We start from the raw sequence: 24305 nt of genomic DNA on the forward strand, positions 1-24305 counted from the left end.
TTTTCATAGGAGGATGTGTAACCATCGGGGCCAGGGGCCGTAGAGGTTTTAAGGGATTTAATGATTTGGGAAATTTCATCAACTGTGCAGGGGGAGTTAAGGGAGTCAATATGTTGTTGGTCAAGAGAAGGAAGTTGAAGGCCATCCAGCCAGGATTTGGAGGATGCTCTTGGCTGGTCTCTGGGGCAGGACATAAGATTTTTATAGAAAGAAGTGAAGATCTTCAGTACTTCCTGAGGGTGTGTTATTAGGTTGCCGCGACTATCCCTGAGTTTGTAAATATGGGTGGGTTTTCTATCTTGATTCAGCTTCCTGGCAAACATTGCCGAGGGGGAATTGCTGTGAAGCAAGAACTTGGCTCTAGAGAACCTGAGAGATCTCTCTGTGTTGGCGTTTGTCCTGGATCTGTTGAGTGATATCTTGAGTGGGGGAATGCTGTAGTTTGTTATAAAGATGATGTAAGTCATTGGTGAGACGTTTGATTTCAGCAAATCTCTCCCTATTCTTAGTTGCTGCCAAATTAATGATGTGACCCCCTATGACCACCTTTTGGGCCACCCAGAGAGATGTAGGGGTGGTGTCATTATTTGTGTTCTCAAAAAAGTAGTTTTCTATATGAGTGGAGATAGCACCTTTGTTTATGGGGTCTGTCAGGAGGGAGTCATTGAGGTGCCAGTTGTATGGTGAAGGGGAGAGGCCAATGTAAGAAGTGTCAAATGAAGTGATATTATGGTCCGACCAGGGGCATGGGTGGATATGTGCCTGTGAGGAGTTGGCCAATAGGATTGGTGTACAGAATATATAGTCCAATCTGGCATAGCAATCGTGAGGGTGGGAGTAGTGGGTATAGGCCTTGATACCAGTATTATGGGCTCTCCAAAAATCTATCAATTGTAGTTTATTGATATAGCGGTTGATGGTTTTGGAGGAAGGGGAGACTCTGCTTCTGTCCAAAGCAGGGTGAGCGGCAAGGTTGAAATCTCCACCCACCACCATATGGGGGTAGTGATATCTGTCCAGGGACTCAAAGAATTTAGTAAAGAACGTAGATTGGGAATCATTTGGGCCGTAAACCGAAGCGATTGTAATCGCACGGTTATTTATAGTACCTTTCAAGATGATAAAACGACTTTCAGGATCCTTAAAGATGTTGTGTATGTCAAATATTATCGAGTTGCGGATAAATATCGCAACTCCCCTAGTTTTGTTAGTGAGGGTTGTATAATGGACCTGATTGTAGGATCTATTAAAGTAATTAGGATTGTTGGAGGAAGCGAAATGGGTTTCTTGAAGCAGGATAACGTCTGCGCCAAGTCTCTTATAGTGTTGGAACGCTTTTTTACGTTTGTGGGGTGAGTTGAAGCCCTAGGTGTTGTGTGAGAATATTTTAAGACCCATTTAACAATATAATATGCAGGATCAGCAGAGTAAAATCAGACATTACATTTAGCATAAAGTGTGCAAAGGCCAACAGTCTCTGACCATATCTTCGATCCGCAACCAAGGTTGCTGTGAGCGGGAACACAGCCAGAGGTCCGCTACACAATAAAATATTGTATGACATTCATATTTCCTGAGTAGAAAACAACAAAGAAATTGAGTAGTGTGAATACTTCTGAACGATAGGAGATTAGAAAAACTGTGACCATTAGATGTCATGCATATCAAATAAAAGGCCAAATGGGCCATGGTAACTGTTATATCAAAGATGCAGGTGAAAATTAGAAAAAGATGTCCTTATCTTGCAACAAGATCAGGTGATACACCATCGGGAAACGGTGCAGCAGTCGACCTTGATCGCAAGTGTGGGGTCAATTTAGCTGCGGCGGACGCTCCAGGCCATTAGGAAGAGAAAAACCGTTTTAGTGTACAATTGTGCATGGGGTTGTAAAAAGTCATACCCGGAGGGGAATGCACGTTGAAACAAAAGAAAAACACAGCATTAGGACTGCTGCCAAAGTCACTCACTGTGGTGTATCCATTACCAACAGACCCAGAGTCATACAGTGAGCTATCTGGGATTAAAATCTCTGGATATACTAAGAGGTCAGGGAATTCTGGAAAGTGGACATGAAGCCAGAGGTTGATCATGGTTGCATGGAAATGTCAGTGTGGGAGGGATGAGTCAGTTCTGGGTTCGGAAACCATCAAGGGGGGTAGAGACATACCACATCCAATCCGAGTGAGATGAACTTGACCTTTAAACGTTCGCAATGGTACTTCCAATAAGTACTCAAGGTTTTTTGTTTTGAGTATGAGTTCTTTTAACCTTGCAACCCAGTGATTTTTTTTTTGGCACCACATTTCAGAAGTGTCGATGGTCAGCTTTTAGCCTCTCTGACGGTTAAACTCTCAAAACAATATTAGTGCATAATAATGTAATAATTTGTACAGATGCAATAACTATCAAGCTTAAAACCCAATAGTGTATAATTAAAAGTCCTATTAAAGATTTTTAGGTTATAATTTTGTGATATTCAGCTTACATTATTATGTTAACAAACCGAGCATTAAAAATCGAGGAGTGTTAATTAAGAATGAAAAAAAGGTTTCTAGAGGGAGAATCTTGGGCTTATTTAAAAGACCGCTATTGCAGACAATGATTGTATTCTCAACCCTGTATGAAATTATTAAATGTAATAATAGTATTTGGTATATGAATTTCAAAGATTTTTTTACATGCCTTTATTTATGCTCCTATCAGCCATAACATTATGACCACCCACCATAACCCATCGAGGTATGGACTCCACTAGACCTCTAAAGTTAAGCTGTGGTATCTGGCACCAAGACATCAGTTTCAGATCCTTTAAGTCATGTAAATTGTGAGGTGGGGCCTCCATGGGTCGAACTTTAAGTATATCCTACAGATGCCTGATTGGATTGGGATCTGGAAACTTTGGAGGCAAGGTCAACACCTTGAAATCATACCAGGCCACCTCCTTCCATTGCTCCATGTTCCAGTTCTCACAAGCCCATTGTAGGTGCTTTTGGCTGTGGCCACGGGTCAGCATGGGCACACTGCTTGATCTGAGGTTACTCAGCGCCATACACAATGGGGGTTATTTACGAAAAGGCAAATCTATTTTGCACTACAAGTGCAAAGTGCACTTGGAAGAGCAGTCGCTGTAAATCTGAGGGGTAGATCTGAAATGAGGGGAAGCTCTGCTTATTTTATCATCCAATCATGTGCAAGCTAAAATGCTGTTTTGTTATTTTCCTTGAATGTCACCCTCAGATTTACAGCGACTGCACTTCCAAGTGCACTTTCAGTGCAATTTCAAGTGCATTTTGTAGTGCAAAGTGGATTTGCCTTTAGTAAATAACCCACAATGAATTGTGATGCACTGTGTGTTCTGAAACCTTTCTATTGTAACCAGCATTACAATTTCCAGCAATTTTAGCTGCAATAGCGCCTCTATTGGATCAGACTAAACAGGCCTTTACTACCCACATGCATTATTGAGCCTTGACCCTGTCGCCGGTTTCCTTTACTGGGATCACTTTTGGTAGGTCTTGACCACTGCAGACCGGGAGCATCCCACAAGAGCTGCAGTTTTGAAGTTGCTTGGATCCAGTCGTCTAGCCATTCAAATTTGTCCCTTGTGAAAGGTGCTTAAAACCTAACACTTGCCAATTTTTCTGCTTTTAACATATCAACTTCAGGAACAACATGTTCACTTGCTGCCTAATTTATCCAACCCACTTTCAGATGCCACTGTAACCAGATAATCAGTGTTCACTTTACCTTCAGTTGTCATTATGGTATGGCTGACCAGTGTATGTTTGTCCATATTGACCCTCTACCCCAGATGCCCAGCAAATGTGTGTAGTATTACCCCCGTAAGGGCTGCTGAAAGTTGTGGCCCACCTGTCACCCTGCCAAGTCACTTTTGAGACAATCAATCAGTTGGGATAACTATATACACTTGCTTACTCCAGTCTCCTCGAGCACATCACTTGCTAGCAGACTGTTGCGCTCTCTCTCTCTCACACGTCACTTAACTCTTGGCACAGCTAGCAGGTGGTTAGGTCCAACTCTAACTCAGTCAGGCCTCAGCAACTGCCTTTTGCAGGCACAGACCATGGGTCCCTTTTTAATGTAGCATTTCATTAAACGCTGCGTAGGGTGGAGCTCTGACGTCACAACGCTGTAACGTGTCGACCGTGGCCATCTTTGTGGCTGGAAACAAGTGCTATTCATGACAGACTGCAGCCTTTGATATGCCTGTTTTTATCTTACAAAATGTGAGTACCCAGGCTGTTTTTTAGAAATATATAAAAAACAGTATAAAAAACAGGGTGCAATCAGCGCAAATATATAGATCAAAAAATGATGATATTAAAGTGTATTCATGTGATACAGACCCCCAGGGTTCAGATCACTGGTAATGCCAGCTGAACACTAAGGGAAATTCGCAAAAATCCTAAACAAGTAAAAAATAAAATAGAAAAAGTGCAGCGCAAAACTCAAATATATAAATGATACTGGTATACTCAAACACCAATACCATAAGTGTGAATATGAATATGCAGAAAAAATGAAAAAAAAAAAAAAAAAAAATATTAAAAATTAAATACAATTCAAACAAACAGTCCAAAAGTCCATAAGTGTCAGAAGATGAGTGAATTAAACGAAAATAAATCTCCACCACGTGACAATCCACCAAAATTTTGAAGTGATCCCTCCACCGTTGTAGATGGCTACTCTCACCTTCATATATGGACCACTGAGTTAACAGATGGTCAGTAAAGCAAATCAAATAGGCAGGTCATGAACAGGAACCAGGCTGATGTATTAGATCCTCATAAGACAACCAAACCGCAAAGGACAGGTGCATGTAAAGAGATAATCACAGACTAAGTGCTTACTGTTGCAATGTGTAGATTTATTCTTTAAAAAAAGCAAAAGTCAGGCTACTCACATTTGGCCAGACAAAAAACGGCATGAAGTAACAATCTTTAGGAATGAACAGCAGATGAGCGACGTGATGTTTCAGGCTCCTAAACCACCGGACGCGTTACGTTATATCAACTTCCTCAACTTCCTCAGCGGGGCCCGCCCCGCTGAGGAAGTTGATATAACGTAACGCGTCCGGTGGTTTAGGAGCCTGAAACATCACGTCGCTCATCTGCTGTTCTCAGTGGTCCATATATGAAGGTGAGAGTAGCCATCTACAACGGTGGAGGGATCACTTCAAAATTTTGGTGGATTGTCACGTGGTGGAGATTTATTTTCGTTTAATTCACTCATCTTCTGACACTTATGGACTTTTGGACTGTTTGTTTGAATTGTATTTAATTTTTAATATTTTTTTTTTTTTTTTTTTTTTTTTTCATTTTTTCTGCATATTCATATTCACACTTATGGTATTGGTGTTTGAGTATACCAGTATCATTTATATATTTGAGTTTTGCGCTGCACTTTTTCTATTTTATTTTTTACTTGTTTTTTAGAAATGCATTTTGCCTGGTTTTAATTACTACACCACGAGGAATTGCCTTTCTTGTATTTTATGTATGCACCTATGATCTTCCATTTGGTGAGACTACAAGACCCAGCCATCTATGATCCAATTGAAGTGGTTTTGTGGCGCTGTGGACATATTACACTTGTTTAACCACCTGTAACTCAGTGGTCCATTTTCTTTGGTAAGAGGCCCGGTGTGTTGATGTTCGTGGAGAATAATTTCATGCTCACCTGATTGTGTCTCTGTTTACACCGTTGATGGTTCCAGCTTCCTTTCCTGAACAAGGACTTTACCATAACCACTTAAGACCCAGACCATTACGCAGGTAAAGGACCTGGCCAGTTTTTGTGATTCGGCACTGCGTCGCTTTAACTGACAATTGCGCAGTCGTGCGACGTGGCTCCCAAACAAAATTGGCATCTTTTTTTTTCCACAAATAGAGCTTTATTTTGGTGGTATTTGATCACCTCTGCAATTTTTTTTTTTTTTTGCGCTATAAACAAATAGAGCGACAATTTTGAAAAAAAACCCAATATTTTTTATTTTTTGATATAATAAATATCCCCCAAAAAGGTATAAAAAAATTTTTTTCTCAGTTTAGGTCGATACGTATTCTTTCTACATATTTTTGGTAAAGAAAATCTCAATAAGCGTTTAACGATTGGTTTGCGCAAAATTTATAGCGTTTACAAAATAGGGGATAGTTTTATGGCATTTTTATTAATATCTTTTTTTTACTACTAATGGTGGCGATCAGCGATTTTTTTCGTGACTGTGACATTATGGCGGACGCATCGGACAATTTTGACACATTTTTGGGACCATTGTCATTTTCACAGCAAAAATTGCTATAAAAATGCGTTGTTTACTGTGAAAATGACAATTGCAGTTTAGGAGTTAACTACTAGGGGGCGCTGAAGGGGTTATGTGTGACCTCATATGTGTTTCTAACTGTAGGGGGCCGGGGCTGGATGTGTGACGTCACTGATCGCCTTTCCCTAAATCAGGGAACAGACGATCAGTGACAGCGCCGCTGTGAAGAATGGGGAAGGTGTGTTTACACACACCTCTCCCCGTTCTTCAGCTCCTTTGACTGATCGCGGGACACCGGCGGCGATCGGGTCCCGCCGCCACGGGGCTTCGGACCGGTTCGCGGGCGCGCCCGCGACCCACGGCTGGGCACTTAAAGGGGACGTACAGGTACGTGCCTGTGCCCAGCCGTGCCATTCTGCCGACGTAAATGTGCAGGAGGTTAAGTGGTTAAACACAATGGATTCCTACTTTTAATTTTATACTACTAGCGCTGCATACACCCATTTTTTTTTTTATGCTTTTTTATTGTTGCCATACAATTTATGCCAGCTGCTTTTGTAATACTAGCAGTAATCAATCTTGAATTTGTTTTAAGAATACATATTAAAGTAGAGTTCCAGGCTTTTTATAGTTTTATTATTATTATTCAGTTTAAAATATACAGTAAATGAAAGGCAAAACATTTTTGTATTGATCTAAAAAAAAGAACATTAAACACCTTTTTTTCCTTTTTTTTTTAATCTTCATATTCCCTCTGTTCTCAGCTGCATTAGAGCTGGGGGAGGGGCAGCAGTGCGTATCAGGACAAGTCTGATCATTGGAGGAGAGCACACTGAGTTCCCAGCTAGAGAACGGACCACAGTGTGTTCTCCTGCTTAGTGTAGTCGGTTTTTGACAGGAAAGCAGAGGGACTGGCAGGAACACCAGGGATTTCACACAAAGGAAACAATACAAAGAGAACAGGATACTTTTTTATACAAGTAGAAGTGTTGGGGTAACAAACGCTTTAACTAGTGTTATTTTTTAGACCCAAACTTACTGTCACTTTTAAAGTGTTACTAAACCCACCACAGTAAAATCAGTCTGTATATGCAGTAATGCAGGCTTGTTATTCTCACGGTGGAACCTAAGGGGTTAATCATCTGCATTGTGTTAAAAGGCTGTTTGATCCCGTCTTCTCTAAACCTCCCCTTCTTCCAAAGTCCCTAAACCATCTAGGCTAGAGGACAAGCTGCACATGCTCAGTTTGGTGCGTATTGCTAGAGAGTTTTTTTTCCTTGGGAGAGTGCATGTAATCAGCACTGTGCAGCCAGAGGGTCAGAGGTCTGCATCCTTATAGGACAGCCAAAGCAGAATGAAAACTCATCCTACAACCTTTAACCAGACACTGATAGAAGTCACAAGACTGCTTTATACTGTTGATGAAAAAAGGTAGTTCATATTTATTAAAACGATTGCATTTACATGTTCTGTGTATTGTAAGAGACCAGATATAGTGAATTCAGGCTCCTGGGTTTAGTAACACTTTAAGTTCCAGTATTCTCCTCCTCTACCTTTTCCAATGCATTGTTTTGCACTCCCCTTCTGAGCAAAGAAATATTGCAGGCGAGCCATATTGAGGACCATGTGTATTTCCCAAGACTGGTGGCCAGCAGCAGCCACTAAATATGTCCACACAAAGACCACACCAATGGACAAATACCACTTTCTCCACATTGTTTTGTGGAGTGATTTTCAGCTGCACCCCCTTTATCCCTGTTTTCTCCATTCATTTGTATATCCTGCCCCCTCTTTCTTACCACAGGTCCATGAATACACACAGGGCTAGATTCAAGTAGCCCGCCGTAAGTTTGTGCGGGCGTAGCGTATGTTATTTACGCTACACCGCCGCAACTTACACGGGCAAGTGCAGTATTCACAAAGCACTTGCTCCGTAAGTTGCGGTGGCGTAGCGTAAATGGGGCCGGCGTAAGCGCGCCTAATTCAAACGAGTATGAGGGGGGGCGTGTTTTATGTAAATGGGTGGTGACCCGACGTGATTGGCGTTTTTCCCGAACGGCGCATGCGCCGTCCATGGAATTTCCCAGTGTGCATTGCTCCAAAGTACGCCGCAAGGACGTCATTGGTTTCGACGTGAACGTAAATTACGTCCAGCCCTACTCACGAATGACTTAGGCAAACGACGTAAAAAATTCAAAATTCGACGTGGGAACGACGTTCATACTTAACATTGCGTAGACCTCATAATAGCAGGAGCAACCTTACGCTGAAAAGCGTAAAAACGGAAACAAATAGCACCGGGCGTACGTAAATTTGTGAATCGCCGTATCTAGGTCATTTGCATATTCTACGCCGAAAACGACGGAAGCGCCACCTAGCGGCCAGCGTAAATACTACGGTGTAAGAGACTTACGCCAGTCGGATCTTAGGCCAATGTCGGCGTATCTTGCTTTCTGAATACAGAAAAAAGATACGCCGGCGCAGCTTTGAATTTACGCGGTGTATCTATAGATACGCCGGCGTAAATCAATGCTGAATCTAGCCCACAGTTTTTGTTTAGTACGGAGTGTGCACTTTGCTGAGCTTCTCAGTGCAAGCATATAAAGAGTCCTGCCATAAGCATTAGGTTTAAAAGAAATGCTCTCTAGGGCTGTTATCATGTAACTTATTTTTCTAACAGAAGCCACTGAGCAAGAATGTGGGTTGTACTGTCTTTAACACAGATAGTCACTAGAGGGTGTATTTACATATCTGTGCATGAAGTATGATGATGAAAATCTGCCACGTCAAAGAAGTAAAATTTAAAGATTTTGCGTTTAGAAAAAATATAATTAAAAAAAATGGTTGCTGAAAAGAAGACAACGATTCTCCTTTTAGACACAATAAGGCTATATTTTTTTTAAATCACATTAATGTAGGGCACTTCACCTAGAAAGCATCAATTGATCAATAGTTCCTACTCGTTCTTCGCTCAAGAGCGACTACACAGTTGCGTCTGTATACCTCCTACACTGAGCCACAAACAGACATCTACATTTAATTGGTTATCTTTCTGAACATGACATTATTAGATAATTGGGTAAACATAGTAAAGGAGATGAAGTGATAAGATTGACCTGTTTAATTAACAGGCAGAGTTTAGTTGCATTCGAAAATTGATTGTCTGAGGGCCGCTTCATCCGTAATTTCTATAACGATCAATATTATCATTTATGTTGTCTCATTTTTTCTGGTTATTTAGTTAATCATTATTTTTTTAAAGTGATGAATGGTATAATAATACCACAACGTTACCTTATGTGTTTTACACAACTGCTTTATTATATTATGGCAAAAGTGAATTTAATGCTTCATGATCCCAAATAAATTAATTTGCATAGCATGCACCATTATTGAGCTGGTCATTTTGTAGTTGGCTGTCAAAATAAAACCGATTTTACATTAGAAGTGTTCTGTAGCTAACTTGGTATAGATTATATTCATTTATATAGCACTATATACTACCTACACGATTTTACAGAGTATATAGAGATAAAATAAGTCCTTTCTGTAGGGGAGTTTATATATTATAATGTTCTTACACCCTCATACAAACACGCAGGGATTGATTTAATAATCAGTACATTAATCATTTAGCTAAGTGAATCTGTGTTCACTTTTAATGCCTAATCATGTACAGCGCAATTAAAAAAAATAGATGAGGTAAACAAACCTCACAAACTCCAATGCCATTTAAAGGGAAACTAAGTTAAAGTCACAACTAAACTCAATTTTTTTTTATTAAATAAATTCAAGAGTTTCTGCTATTCTTATGCCCAGTCCACACGGCTTTTGCCCGACCAAACTCACATTGGAATTCCGACGGAATTCCATCGGAAGAAAAGAGAACGCAGTGGAATTAAACTCTGATGGAATTCCTCTGAATTTCCGATGGAAAAACTCAGATGGGCATACACACGGTCGGAATTTCCGATGGAAAAAGTCAGTCTGACTTTTTCCATCGGAGATTCCGATTGTGTGTATGAGGCATAAGACTTCTGTTTTAGGGTGGCTACGTTCCTTCTCCGCATCCCTCTTGTGTATATGAATGTAGCCACTTTTTTTTTGCTTGCCCCCAAGATGAACTACTTACCTGTGTGCAAGCTTATTCAGTGATATGAGAAATAACGGCACTGCTCCATCGGCTAGAAATGTATTTTGAAAACAAAACAGAGCCAGGGTATACGTGATATTTTAGAACAATTGATGTAAGAAATGTCTAAAATGTCTGAAATAGTGTCTCTTAACTTTTTTTTTTTTTTTTTAAAGATTGGTTGCACTTCTTTTTTTATTTATTTTTTAAAAGTGGTTGTATACCACACTTTGTGATTTTTACCTACATGTAAGCCTATAATAAGGCTTACCTGAAGGTAAAATTAAAATCTAAATGTACACCATATAGAAGATATTTACCCTTAATGCAGTCGCTGACGTCAGCGGCGCATGCGCTCTGAAGGACCAACGTCATCGCGGCTCTGGCCACTCAGAGCGCCGGAGCCTGCGAACCTGGGAGAAACACGGGGGGAACTTGTCAGCCCCTTAGCGGTGACCGGGAACTGCTGTGGACGCTTCGTTCTAAGGTGAGTATTTCATAATGTGCTAGTATGCAATGCACACTAGCACATTATGCCATTGTCTTCAAGTTTTTTTTTTTTTTTTTAACAAGGGTTTAACATTCTTTAACTTTTTGAGAGGAACAGACAAGAATATAAGTAGTATATTATGCAAATAAATGCGCAAAAAACTGGATCAATAACTATCCCACAGTGTTTAGTAACATGGATCTAGATGCACATGGGTTAAAACACAGCAAGATTGATAAAATAAAGAATCCATGCAGTATATAGTATATAGTCCATTAAAAGTCTATATAAAAAATGTCCAGGGGTCAAGGGAGAATGGCAACAGGGGAATCTGACACGCAGGGCTTCCATCAGGGGGGAACAGAAACCATGTCCCAAGATCTGCAGAAGAAAACAAAGGGAAGAGGCGCCTCTGAGTGTATAAGTAAGAACAATTTAATCACAAGATTTGTGTACAAGCAACTCACATTTAAAAGTGATGGAAGAAGATGTTGCAAATCTGATGATCAGCCCCATGTTTGGGACTGCTCTTACTTAAAGCGGAGCTCCACCCTAAAGTGGAACTCCCGCTGATCAGAACCCTCCCCCCCTCCGGTGTCACATTTGACACCTTTCAGGGGGGAGGGGGGGTGCAGATACCTGTCTAAAGACAGGTATTTGCACCCACTTCCGGCCACACAGTCTCGGGTAAACTGCGGGCATGACTTCACCTCCTGCCCCCCCCCCCCCCCGTTGTGTTCTGGGGACACTCGGCTCCCAGAACACAGCGGGAGCCAATCGCCAGGTGTAGCGTGACTCGCACATGCGCCGTAGGGAACCGGGCAGTGAAGCCGGAGTGCTTCACTTCCTGGTTCCCTCACTGAGGATGGCGGGGGGGCAGCAAAGTGACGAGCGATCGATTGTCCTATTGCACGCCAGTTAATAGACAAGTTCAGATCAAAACCATAGAGAACCATAAATAAAGCGACCAGCTTAATGAAACACATGGCAATTTAAAGTGTCTCATCAATCAGGTACATGTTAACCACCTCACACCCTATCCAAAAAGGTTTTTGGAGCAAAGACAAGCAAAAAAACTCTGCTCACTCCATTGGGGGCCACCAGGGAGAACATTTAAAGGGTAACTCCACTTTCATGGGGGAAAAAAATGGCAAATATATTATTAAACCAAAAGACCTAATAATGGGACTGTGTGCATCAAAACAGGACCACCAAGCAATTGTCTTAAAAATGTAAAAATGATTTCGGGAACACAACACGTTTGAGATGTTGACTTCTCCAGATCCCAATTCAGTCCAGTCAGCAGCAGATCCATCGATGCCCCAGCTCGCAACTTACAGGACTTAAAGGATCTGCTGCTGACGGCTTGGTGCTAGATACCAAAACATACCTTCAGAGGTCTAGTTGGTTGGTTATGGTGGATTTCAAAAGTGCCCGAAGACCAGATTTACACATCAGTAAGAGACGTAAACATAGGCAGGAGCTTATAAAAGTGTTTTCTCATGATGTGTGTTTGACTCTACTGTCCATGACAGGTCCACTTGCAGGGCTTGTTATGTAGAAGGAGGTTTTTGTTTAACTCCTGTACTGTATACATCAGTGGCGGCTTGTGCTCAAATTTTTTTGGGGGGGCGCAAACAAACTAAAAAATTCAGAAAAAAAAACATCAATTGCAGCCACTGTGCCCATCAAACACAGCCACTGTGCCCCCTTTGCTGCCACTGTGCCCCCCGTCATCTGCCTGGCACTTACCTGGTCTTAGGTGGGCAGCGGGTGACTGCGGCAGGCGGCGAGCGGTGTCCGGTGTCCTCCATCTTCCCTGACCCTGATGTCTTCTCCCGCCTGCTCCTCCTCTTGTCCTCTGCTGTGATTGGATGCCTGATAGGCGTCCAATCACAGTGCCTGTCACTTCAGCCAATCAGGTGACAGGTAACACAAACCCGGTGCACCTGATTGGCTGAGAGGCGGTTCAATGTTAGGAAAGCAAATTCCTTTGCTTTCCTAACATACAGCTGAGTGAGAAGCAAACGTACGTTTCTCCCATTTTTGGGCGCCTATTAGAGCCTATGGCTCTAATCAGGTGCATTAAAAAAACACCCCCACCGCTGTAATTCAGGTGCCCGATGCTCGAAAATGGACCAGACACCTAAATAGGGGGTGTCAGCAGTGACCATAGATAGATTCATACAATGTGTGAATCTATGGTAATTAGAGAGTGACAGGAGAGGGGGGCGGCGCTCCTGCGCCCTTTATGGACACACCACCACTGGTATAAAGCACAACACATTGAGGAAACAGCGATTACTGCATGGAAAACACAATAGTAAGCATCTTGAGGTTCCTATTACTAAAATACGTAACTGCAGACATCAGTTAAGCCTTTGTTTGTGTTTTTTTTCTGGCACCCCATGGGTCCGGTTTATGAACTCTAGCAATTTGCGGAGGAGGCATTGTAAGGCAAACAATGATTTCACTTGTAACAGTATACATATGTTATTTGTTCTGCACGGTCTCTTAGCGGCAGCCCACATTTTATCATCCACACATACATCATTTCAGTTTTCCATTCTCTGGATCATGCCAATTCTAATGACTGACAGCTTAGTGCCTACAGAACTAGGTGACATCGGGGGCAACTCGGCCTCCAATAGACACAAATCTGTCTTTCCTATCCTACAATCAATAGCTGGGCTTGACTGAACATTCAGAATGAGTATAACCTTTCTTACCAGAGGGAGCAGCAAGCTGAAGGTCATTCTTGTATTGCTTGTAAAATGTGACCTAATTAAGTGTTATCTAGCGGTCATCGAAGATGCTGAAGTGTCACTGTGTCTAATGGAGCTATGTCAGCATTTCTAACCATTGGCTTTATACAAAACTATTTACAATTGGATTTATGCAAGATTCTGAATATTTCTTTTTTTTATTTCTTTTTTAAGAAAAGATGCAGGCTTCGTTATGAAAGATTTATTTTTGCAGCGGTATCTTAGATTTCAGCTTCAGGCCCAGGAACCCGCCGTCATCTAAAGTCGGACAGTTTTTGCCCTGTCAACAGCTTGACCTCAAATAATACCAACAGTATTATAGTGTAATGGTATCACATAAAGCCTCGTACACACGATCAGTCCATCCGATGAAAACGGTCTGAAGGACCGTTGTCCTAGGTTAACCAAAGAAGCTGACTGATGGTCCTTGAAAACAAAAGAAGGAGGGGGATGGGAAGGGAAGGAAAAACACAAAACTAGGGATGATCAGAAAGGAAAAGACAAAGGAAAGAGGGAGAGGGAGGGAGGACAAGATACACAAGGAAAGCACTCACATTGGCCGCATCCGTAATGATAAGAATATAGAACAGTACCCCTTCAAGAAGAGTGGGCAAAATCGGACTTTGAGGCTCGTGGAAGTATAAAAAATATATATTTTATTACATAAATTTACAAAATGTACACTAACAATGGTATAATGGAATGCAACTGATAACAATCACAATACGAGCAAATACACATGTATTTGCTCGTATTGTGATTGTTATCAGTTGCATTCCATTATACCATTGTTAGTGTACATTTTGTAAATTTATGTAATAAAATATATATTTTTTATACTTCCACGAGCCTCAAAGTCCGATTTTGCCCACTCTTCTTGAAGGGGTACTGTTCTATATTCTGACTGATGGTCCGTCGTGCCTACACACCATCAGTTAAAAAAACGATTGTGTCAGAACGCGGTGGCGTAAAACACAACGGCGTGCTGAAAAAACGAAGTTCAATGCTTCCAAGCATGCGTCGACTTGATTCTGAGAATGCGCAGGTTTTTAACCGATGGTTTGGCATACTAACGATCGGTTTTGACCTATCGGTTACCATCCATAGGTAAAATTTTAAAGCAAGTTTGCTTTTTTTTAACCGAAGGTTAAATAACCTATGGCGCCCACACACGATCGGTTTGGACCGATGAAAACGGTCCATCAGACCGTTTTCATCGGTTTAACCTATCGTGTGTACGAGCCTTTAGAGTCCTGTAGTTGTTTACACTCCTGATTTTTTGTTGGGTCACAAACACCAATAGTTAGGGTTTCTGCATGAAAATGTTACTTGAATTTTAAAGGCTTGCTTACATCTGATGTAGTAAAAATGCATATGCAAGACAAATGTATTTCAGTGAGCCTAGTTTACCCCATTGCTGTGCTTTCACGTGTGTTTTAAAAAAGTTCAGCATGCTGCATTTTCCACACCGGAGCGCATGGAAAATGTACCATGAGCTTATGCAAACACATGTAATTACAACGAAAACACATTGTAAACATTTGTAAATGCACATGAAATAACACGCAGTGAACATGGGGATTTTGGTGTAAACAAGCCCCTGAATTTTAGTAAATTAAGACAAAGTGATTGTAATTTTTATTTTTCAATAAAAATAACAAACCCTCCTCTGTGCAATAGATTTGCATTCAGACACGGAGCTGCACCCCCCCTTCTTTCTCCTGATTGGATGACTGCCTTTAATGGCGCCAATGGCGCTGTTGCTGTGTCTCAGCCAATAGGAGGGCGGCCGAGACACTCGTGGACAACGTTGGATAGAGGTAAGTATTAGAGGGTGCTGGGGTGCTGGGGTGGCTGCTGCACACAGAAGGCTTTTTATCTTTATGCATAGGATGCACAAAGATAAAAAAAAAACTTCTGACATTAAAAGTCCTTTAACATCTTCATTCCCAGAAGGATTTGCCCATTTAATGACCGGGCCATTTTTTGCGATATGGCACTGCGTCACTTTAACTGAAAATTGTGCAGTTGTGCGACGTTGTACCCAAACAAAATTGACCTTCTTTTTTTCCACAAATAGAGCTTTCTTTTGGTGGTATTTGATCACCTCTGCGGTTTTTATTTTTTGCGATATAAACAAAGAGCTATAATTTTGAATAATAAATGTCCAAACAAAATATATAACATTTATTCATCAGTTTAGGCCGATATATATAAAATTTCAGTAAGCATATATTGATTGGTTTGCACAAAAGTCATCACGTCTACAAACTATGGGATAGATTTAGGGATGTTCTATTTTTTTTTTATTGTTTTTTACTTTTAATGGCGGCGATCTGAGATTTTTAGCGGGACTGCGACATTACGGTGGACAAATCTGACCCCAGATGACACTTTGTTTGTTTACATAGGCAAATCCCCATTCTGCCTCTGTACTAGGTGATCGCAGGTCGCCGGTGGATATCAAGTCTGCCCGTCCCGCAGGTACGATCCCACAGCTTTCCGTGGGAGCAAAAAGCGCGCGGGCCCGCCTGCGTTAGCCGCCGCACAGCTACCGCAATTTCGTGCAGGATAGCCGACCTGTGCCGTACTACGGCAAGTGGTTAAACTGAAATTCATTTGTTCAGTCGTCGTGACCATTTGTAACCCTTATGCAGCTAGCATTGGTAAATAGATAGGAAAATATATCCCATTTCCTTGTTTTAAACTTTTTATTTTTTTAAATTTTTTCAGTTACTTCCTGATTTCCATGCCTAGGTAAATAATGAAGAAACGTGTAAAAAATACACAAAGCATCCAGCGCTCCGGTCTTTGCTTGCACCATCTAGTGGCTGAAATGGAAATTGGCATCTCCAGGGGAACACAAAGATGCTAGGTTTGAACCTTTCTGCATCTCAGGGACTGTTGGGTCCCTGTGGGTCAATAACAGCTTTCACAAAGAGAGGCTTTTAAGGGGACAGTTTCCATATAAACACTAGTTTTCTGGAGTCCCAGCAGATCGCGGGTGTATAGCAAGGCTACTGCAGACTGTCTGAATGTACCTAGTACGGGCAGGCAGTTACTGAAAACTAATATTAATTGAAAATTATTGATTAAAGAATCAATGAACTACCTAGAGCGCTCATCAGTGCTCTGGTTATTCACTGAGAACTACAAGCCACAGTTATACTTCTCCCATTTACAGAACTCTGTAAATGAGTTATGTGAGCCGAGCCCCGTATAAGGGTGGGTTTTTACTTTGTGACAGCGGGGAGAAGACCCCTGGCCTGCTGTCGCAACAGGGGCTTGGTTGGTGTGTCGCTGCTCGTTTAGTTACATGTTACACCCTGGATATGGATGTAAGCTGTTATGAAAGGTGAGAATAGCCTCTGAATGGTAATACTAGTCCAGGTCAGCATTTCTCAACCAGGGTTCTCCTAGAGCAGTGTTTCTCAACCTGGGGGTCAGGACCCCCTCTGGGTCGAATGATGATTTGCCAGGGGTCACCGAATCCTGGCCTGTTCCTGAAGCCTGCACCGCTCTCCCAGACTTTTTGAGGCCGCCCAGCTGGGCTGTTCCTGGAGCCCACAGCCGGCAACTAAGCCTCTTTGCAGATGCCCATTCAGTTCACGGCATGGCTGGGGGCAGAGACTAGAGCTCAGCTGACTGGTGAGGAATGTGAAGTTGGAGGGGCTGGAGGAGACCCCATCACCTGATTTCAGGAAAGATGTCACTGCTACGAGACACCACAAAGTCAGAGGTACAGTGAGTAACACTACCTGTGATTATAGTTGTTATTAAAAGTTTACACTACAGTTCCCAGATCAGCAGATGACCTTGATCAAGAGCACCTAAGTTGGCTGATCAGAACTCCCCCCAGCACTGCCACTCATCCCATTCCCCCCACCAAGGAGAAAGAAGGAATAAAAATAGAGAATACGTGGACAGGAGAGGAAAAGAGGGGGAGGAACAAAGAAAAAGGGTGAGAAAGAATAAGAAAAATGGCTAGAGAGGGATGGGGGGAAAAAAACAAGACATTAGGATAGAGAGAGATACAAGGGAAAGAAAGAAGATCGAAAATAAAGTGGTACATCCCAAAATGTATCATAAGGGGTTTTAATACTGTACGAGTGGAAGGGACTAAGGGAGCGCTAAATGTCTGTGGGTTGTAAATTACTTGTCTTGCCTTTGGATGCTGACAACCTATGCTACGAAAATAATTTTACTGTTAGGGGTCCCAAAACTTGGGAAATTTTATCAAGGGGTCACGGCACAAGAAGGTTGAGAACCACTGTCCTAGAGGTTTCAGGAGTTTCTTCTGGAGAAAGCAGTGTCAGACTGATCTGCCTGTACCAACCACCAATTTGGGAGGACACTACAATTATTTATTTTTTCATTATTATTACTGAAGATAGTTGAGATGGTGGTATACAGACCTCTTTCTTCTATTTAAAACTCTCTACAACCTACTTATAATAAAAATGAGCTGTAGGCATATTCATTTAACTGGAGTTTTTTTGGCATCTTAAAAAGGAATTCAAGGGTTACTCCTTGGGTAGAAAAAACGGTGAGAAACGCTGCTATACACACTGCAATTTTCATGCAATTCCAAGCAACTTCCAATTGCAAAAATGACCAAAACTAAATTTAGTAGTCTACCACAATTTCTGCCAACACCACAACATTAATACATTCAATTGTTTTTCCAGTTACAATTGCCTAGATATTGGTATGAATTTTAGAGATTATATTTTCTCTGCCCATACCTATAGGATACACAATGGTTGGCTATTACCCTTATACACATGTAGATTCAGTTTAAAGTCTATTGAACGCTCTCTTTAAATCGAGCAGCATTATTTTCTTTTAAAACTTCAGAAGCTTCTGGGCAAAAGCCAATCACTTTTTTTTTCATCCATTTTATAAATGATTGTGGAATATGAAATCAAAGACATTAGTTACTGGGATCCAAAATGTGAATGTAAGTAGCCCAAGATCATACAGTTTGCTATGTTGGTCATTAACACAGCTTTGCCTTTCTGGACGATAAACCCAGAAGAAAAAGGAAATTTCAGAGTCGAGCAAAAATGAAAGCCCACACATCTCATTTGATGTAGCGGCTCTGTGTAAGAGGTACAACTTGTATAAACTTATTCTTTTTTGAAGCTCTTAATTCTCTTCAGAATGTTGGGATAAGCATTTCACATACAGCATGATTCATTGCTTCTGGCAGGAGCAGGATTTGTTGCAGTGTGGGTGTTTTAGCAAATAAATAGCTAAGAACAATACACATCTTTCATTTCTACGTTTATCATGCAGAATGCATATAATAGAGGTGTGGGAAGGATAGCTTTTCTTATTCAGCTGGGATAAAAGTTGCAACAAACAAAGTTTGTTGAGTTATAAAAGGCATACATTTTAGCAGATTTTTTATTTATTTTTTTACCTTTGAAGCACAACTAAACCATCAGTTTAAAGGTTTCCCAGAACTGTTACATTTAAGGCATGCCGTAAATGATAATTCACAAGTTCTTTGTGCTCTCAACTGAACTATCAGACCAGAAAATGGATGGTGTCGTGATTGATCACATATGAAGTGCCATAGAAACTGCAGATCCAACAAAGGATAAGATGGCAGCTTCCTTGACTATAATGGATAGAAGGGGTTAGTTCCACTTTTAATAACTTTTTTAATCCCATAAAAGCTGTGGCATAGATTATTTTTTTCCCTTAAACACTAGTAGAATATTATTTCACAGACACATGGAATACCTTTGGTTACATATACGATAGTTAGATGATATCAGGTATTTGACTCTCTTATAATGTGGATGATTTACAATTGACATGTGCATGGATCTAGCCCGTGACCTACCGTAGAGGGTCATATTGGAGCCTAAAGTTTCAGTTGTTCAGAAGTCTGTGACTAGTGCCCAGCCAGTCTGAAAGCCAACTAAATCCTTTCAGGAGGAAAGATGAGAATGCTTACAGACAGTGTTAAAATCAGAGGGGTGTGCTAAATTTGCACCTGATGCATTTTCCTGTTGTCCACACTATCAATATAAGCCACAATTGTGAATTGTGGGGGCTTTTCAATATTCGTAAATGCAGCATTCTCAGTAATTCGTCAAGATACAGCAATCATAAGACAGCTTTGGAGAGTAAAGCTTTGGCTTCTAGCTGGAGCATACACACAATCTATCCAAGTCTTGGCAAGTAGTTCCAACATATAATGAAAGCTATTTACCCATTTATGTACTTGGTCTACATTACTCTGAATACAATCCATTCACTTATGATTTCCCTGCACAGGGATGGGTAAAAAAAAAATCAAAAAAGGTGACCCTAGATTGTCACACAATTCGAGTTTTAGCTGAAAAATATAAAACGCGCTACCTCAACCACCCTTCTTGCCAGACACAAGCGTATGCAAGTGGGTGATCTATAGTGATATAAGTGAAAGGCTGACTGCTATGTCAGGAGCGACCTATTTTGGTCACTAGGGTGCAGCATGCAGCCACCTCAAAATCCCACACCAGTGATGGTGATTTACAAATGAAAACCAAAAACAGACGAAAAACACTTGGATCAAAAAGACATTAGCTAAATATAAACTTTGGCTATGAATGAGTTAATAGTCCAAAATATTAACAGCAGAAAGTCCATTAGATAGCAGGTAATATGTCAAACACCTGTGCATCTGTGCCACATTACAGATTGATTATAAACGTGTCCAAAGAAAAACGTGATATCTCCTCCACCAGACTTATAGATTGGCCTTTTGCCAAATTCCCGCGATCCCTTATTACAGGGGGATCAGAAACGGCATATAATAGGTCCCAATCTCGCAGTTTCAGATATGCAGTCCTGTTGGATCTCGTTCTTTAAGAAATATCAGCAGTATCAATGCCCACCATGTAAAAAACAGTGACAGCTCCACATAGTGCATTAAATGTGTAGAAATCCCCCTGGAAGAAGTACGTTTTTTACGAAACGAACGTAGGGCGAGCGGCGCGCTGTCGTCACCCAAGAAGCTCCTGACGTTCCCCCAGTGGACAGGGTGCCTGAGAGTTTTGTGTACCGGCCGGCACATTAGATTCAAAGCAAATTTTAAACTGCATAACTGTAAGTGCATTTTTAACTTTTTAAATACATTTCTACACATTTAATGCACTATGTGGAGCTGTCACTGTTTTTTTCATGGTGGGCATTGATACTGCTGAAATTTCTTGAAGAACGAGATCCAACAGGACTGCATATCTGAAACTGCAAGATTGGGACCTATTATATGCTGTTTCTGATCCCCTGTAATAAGGGATCGTGGAAATTTTGTAAGAGGCCAATCTATAAGTCTGGTGGAGATATCACGTTTTCCTTTGGACACGTTTATAATCAATCTGTAATGTGGCACAGATGCACGGGTGTTTGACATACTACCTGCTATCTAATGAACTTTCTGCTGTTAATATTTTGGACTATTAACTCATTTATAGCCAAAGTTTAAATTTAGCTAATGTCTTTTTGATCCAAGTGTTTTTCGTCTGTTTTTGGTTTTCATTTGTAAATCACCATCACCATCACTAGTGTGGGACTTTGAGGTGGCTGCATGCTGCACCCTAGTGGCCAATATAGGTCGTTCCTGACATAGCAGCCAGCCTTTCACTTATATCACTATAGATCACCCACTTGCATACGCTTGTGTCTGGCAAGAAGGGTGGTTGAGGTAGCGCGATTTATATTTTTCTTATGTTTATTTCTTGTAGTTATTGTTTACATGATAATCGCAGCACCTGGAGGAATTAGACTGTTCTCTTCCCCCCCCCCCTTTTCTTATTTTTTTGGTATTTTTTTAGCGCAGTTTCTTTCTATTTTTCCAGACTTTTAGCTGAATCTGTCAATAGTCTCACTTCTGTGGGGACTTTTTAAGGGCTAGTTCACACCAGACGCAGTTCCGTACAGTTTCGTGTGCATTTTTACTGCACTAAAAATGCATGCACAGTGTTTTCCATGTATTCCAATGGCTCTAGTTGGCTCTAGTTCACACCATGCGGTCAGTTTCCAGTGCAGAAACTGGCCGGAAACTGACTGCATGGTGTGAACTAGAGCCAACTAGAGCCATTGGAATACATAGAAAACACTGTGCATGCATTTTGTGCAGAAAAAAAGCACACGGAACTGCGTCTGGTGTGAACTGGCCCTAAAGAATCTTGGTCAGCTATTCTTTGAGGAGAAGCTTAGGAAAGCTAAGTCAAGAAAGGATCATTTGGGAAAACTTGTCCTATCCTTGTTTTGCCCAAGATAATCCAAGCTTGTCTGCCTTGTGTGAGCCACACTACCTCCCTCATTTAAAAGCTGTTAGATGTGAGAAATCTGCTATACATTAACCACCTCAACAGTTCTTATACTCCACTGTTTGTCTATTTGCATCTCCCTTTCAGCATTTAAATATTTTTTGGGGCTAACCAATTAGCGGCGTAGATGTCGCAATTATGGCCGAAGTGACTGGTGAGTCCAATTTGTGCAAAAATGCTGCTATATTAATACAAGCCAAGAGGTACTCTTATGTGGAGCACTATCTTTGTTATGTGGAGGAAATAGTTTTTTACCCCAGTGTAGGGTGATCACCTTTTTTGATCAGATGTTGTTGTTTTTTCTGAACTTCTTTTTCGATGTTGCCACAATTTTGGACAGGAGAGATTCAAACATATATTTTCTAACCTTATAGTCTATATTGGAGACTTATGGAGTGCCAATGGTCCCCATACTAATAGTATCAAATAACACATACAAGAATCCTACCATTTATTAAAATCTTAATAAACGTTATGTCCTTTTCCTTCCCCGTGGCTTTGGTGCATGGGTATGCGCACCTTCATTTTTTATTTAAGTATATAGTTCTGGGGCCATGCCTACATCAATAGAAACTGAGCTCCTTGCAGTTGCGCTTTAGGAATTTTACAAATCTAGTGAAGCTTCAGGCGATAATAACTTGCTTCTTCCTATGAGAACAAGGTAAATAATAAATATTGGAACATGACCTAGAGAGGAAAGGGGAGGCTTGAAGGTAAATGCGGGTAATACGGGTAAACCGCACTTTTAAGATGAGTGAGATTTCTTTATTGATATTGCTGGCAGCCCTATCATATGTATTTGTCCTATCTTACACAGTGTTTGCACTGTGTGGATGAGATAAGTTCTTGTATCTTCTATGTCAAACCTGGCGATGATTGAAGCCCTGCTTCAGTTTCCTCTGTCAGTCCATTTAAGTTGTTAAAAACCTTATTACTTCTTCTCCCCTGTGTTTGACTTTCTCCAGCACTACGGTCTTATTTACTGACAAACACTGTATCTGTATTTCTATCAAGCTAATTTCTTCATTAATTAATGATAATTTATCTCGGAGAGTGACTAAAAGTCTCCCAGCCTAGCAGAGCAGTCATCGTAGAAGCAGCTTTTCCGTTCCAGCAGTATTTCATGTACATTTTGCCTCTGTGCACTCTAATTGCAGGTGACTACAGTAAGAACTCATTAACGGCTTGCCTTTGACTTGTCATGTGGTTGAGTTATTGCTGCGCTGCCGAGCAGTGATGAATATATAGTCTTTTCACTGTCTTTGGGGAGAGAACAAGGCCTGCATCTTGCTTGCCAGCTGGTCTGTATCCAGACATAATATAATCATGAGAGAGGCACGCTTTGGCACTGTAATAGCGAAAAATTGTGTTTGTGTAAGGAATAAAATAATAGCCACACATACCCCTTCAAGGGGAAAAGAGTTGAACGCCTACAGAAAGCCAACAGCGTCCCGTTATGTGATGTCTTCTCTGTCCTGTTCTGCAGAAGCACAAGTGGCCGGGGTAAATTGGTGGTCTGGAGTGAAACAGGCTGCTGGCTTGGTGATCTTTGTAAAAAAAAAAAATGTAATAAAGGATATGTTGTTTGCACACATCTGAATGACGGAGCTTTTGCTTTTGTCTTGCCTGTGCTCCTTTGCAGATACCCTTTCCCCACAGTGTTCAGCAGCTGCAGCAAGAAGGACTTGGACAGCAGCCTGGAAAAGGGAGTGGGCATGTGTCTCTACAACATGCCTGAAGTTACAGAATCGTTTGGAGAACAGAAGTGTGGAAATGGATACGTTGAAGAAGGAGAACAGTGTGATTGCGGAGAACCAGAAGTAAGCGAGTAGAACAAGCTGTGTATAAATTGGCGGCATTGTACCGGGCAACCCACTTTATCAGGTCTATTCTGTTTAAAGCAGAACTAAAGGCAAAACTTTTTTATTTTCATTTTAGCCTAAGGGAGATTTATAAATCATGTCAGTTCTTTTTTTTTACCATCTGTGTCCCATTGGGGAGACTTCCCTTCATCTCCTGTCCAGTGTTAATTTTGGCAGCAAATTTCGATTTAGTTTTTGTCTTAGGACTAAAATGGCATTTTCGTTTTACTCCCATTTTAGTCTTCTGCAACTGTTTTAGTCATATTTAGTCAACTAAATCTCAGTACATTTTAGTCGACTAAAAGTAATTTTAGTAGTTTAAAATCTAATGGGTGTAATTAAATTGTATTGCAGTAATTAACATTTCTCTACAATTTCCAAACTCATTATATACTGCTGGAGTGAAAAATCTCATATGTTATTATTTATGGTATTGAGGTAT

The 24305-nt window shown here is 41.0% G+C and overlaps 1 protein-coding gene across 1 annotated transcript in view; it reads left to right on the forward strand.

The window, feature by feature from the left end:
• Positions 1-24305, forward strand: part of ADAM12 (ADAM metallopeptidase domain 12) — a 706349-nt gene that overhangs the window by 493495 nt on the left and 188549 nt on the right. The window contains exon 12 of the mRNA XM_040361428.1: positions 23644-23821. Within this exon, the coding sequence (XP_040217362.1) occupies positions 23644-23821 (178 nt within the window). The remainder of the gene's footprint in view (positions 1-23643; positions 23822-24305) is intronic.

Source organism: Rana temporaria, chromosome 8 (genome assembly GCF_905171775.1).
Source record: "Rana temporaria chromosome 8, aRanTem1.1, whole genome shotgun sequence".
Lineage (NCBI taxonomy): Eukaryota > Metazoa > Chordata > Amphibia > Anura > Ranidae > Rana > Rana temporaria.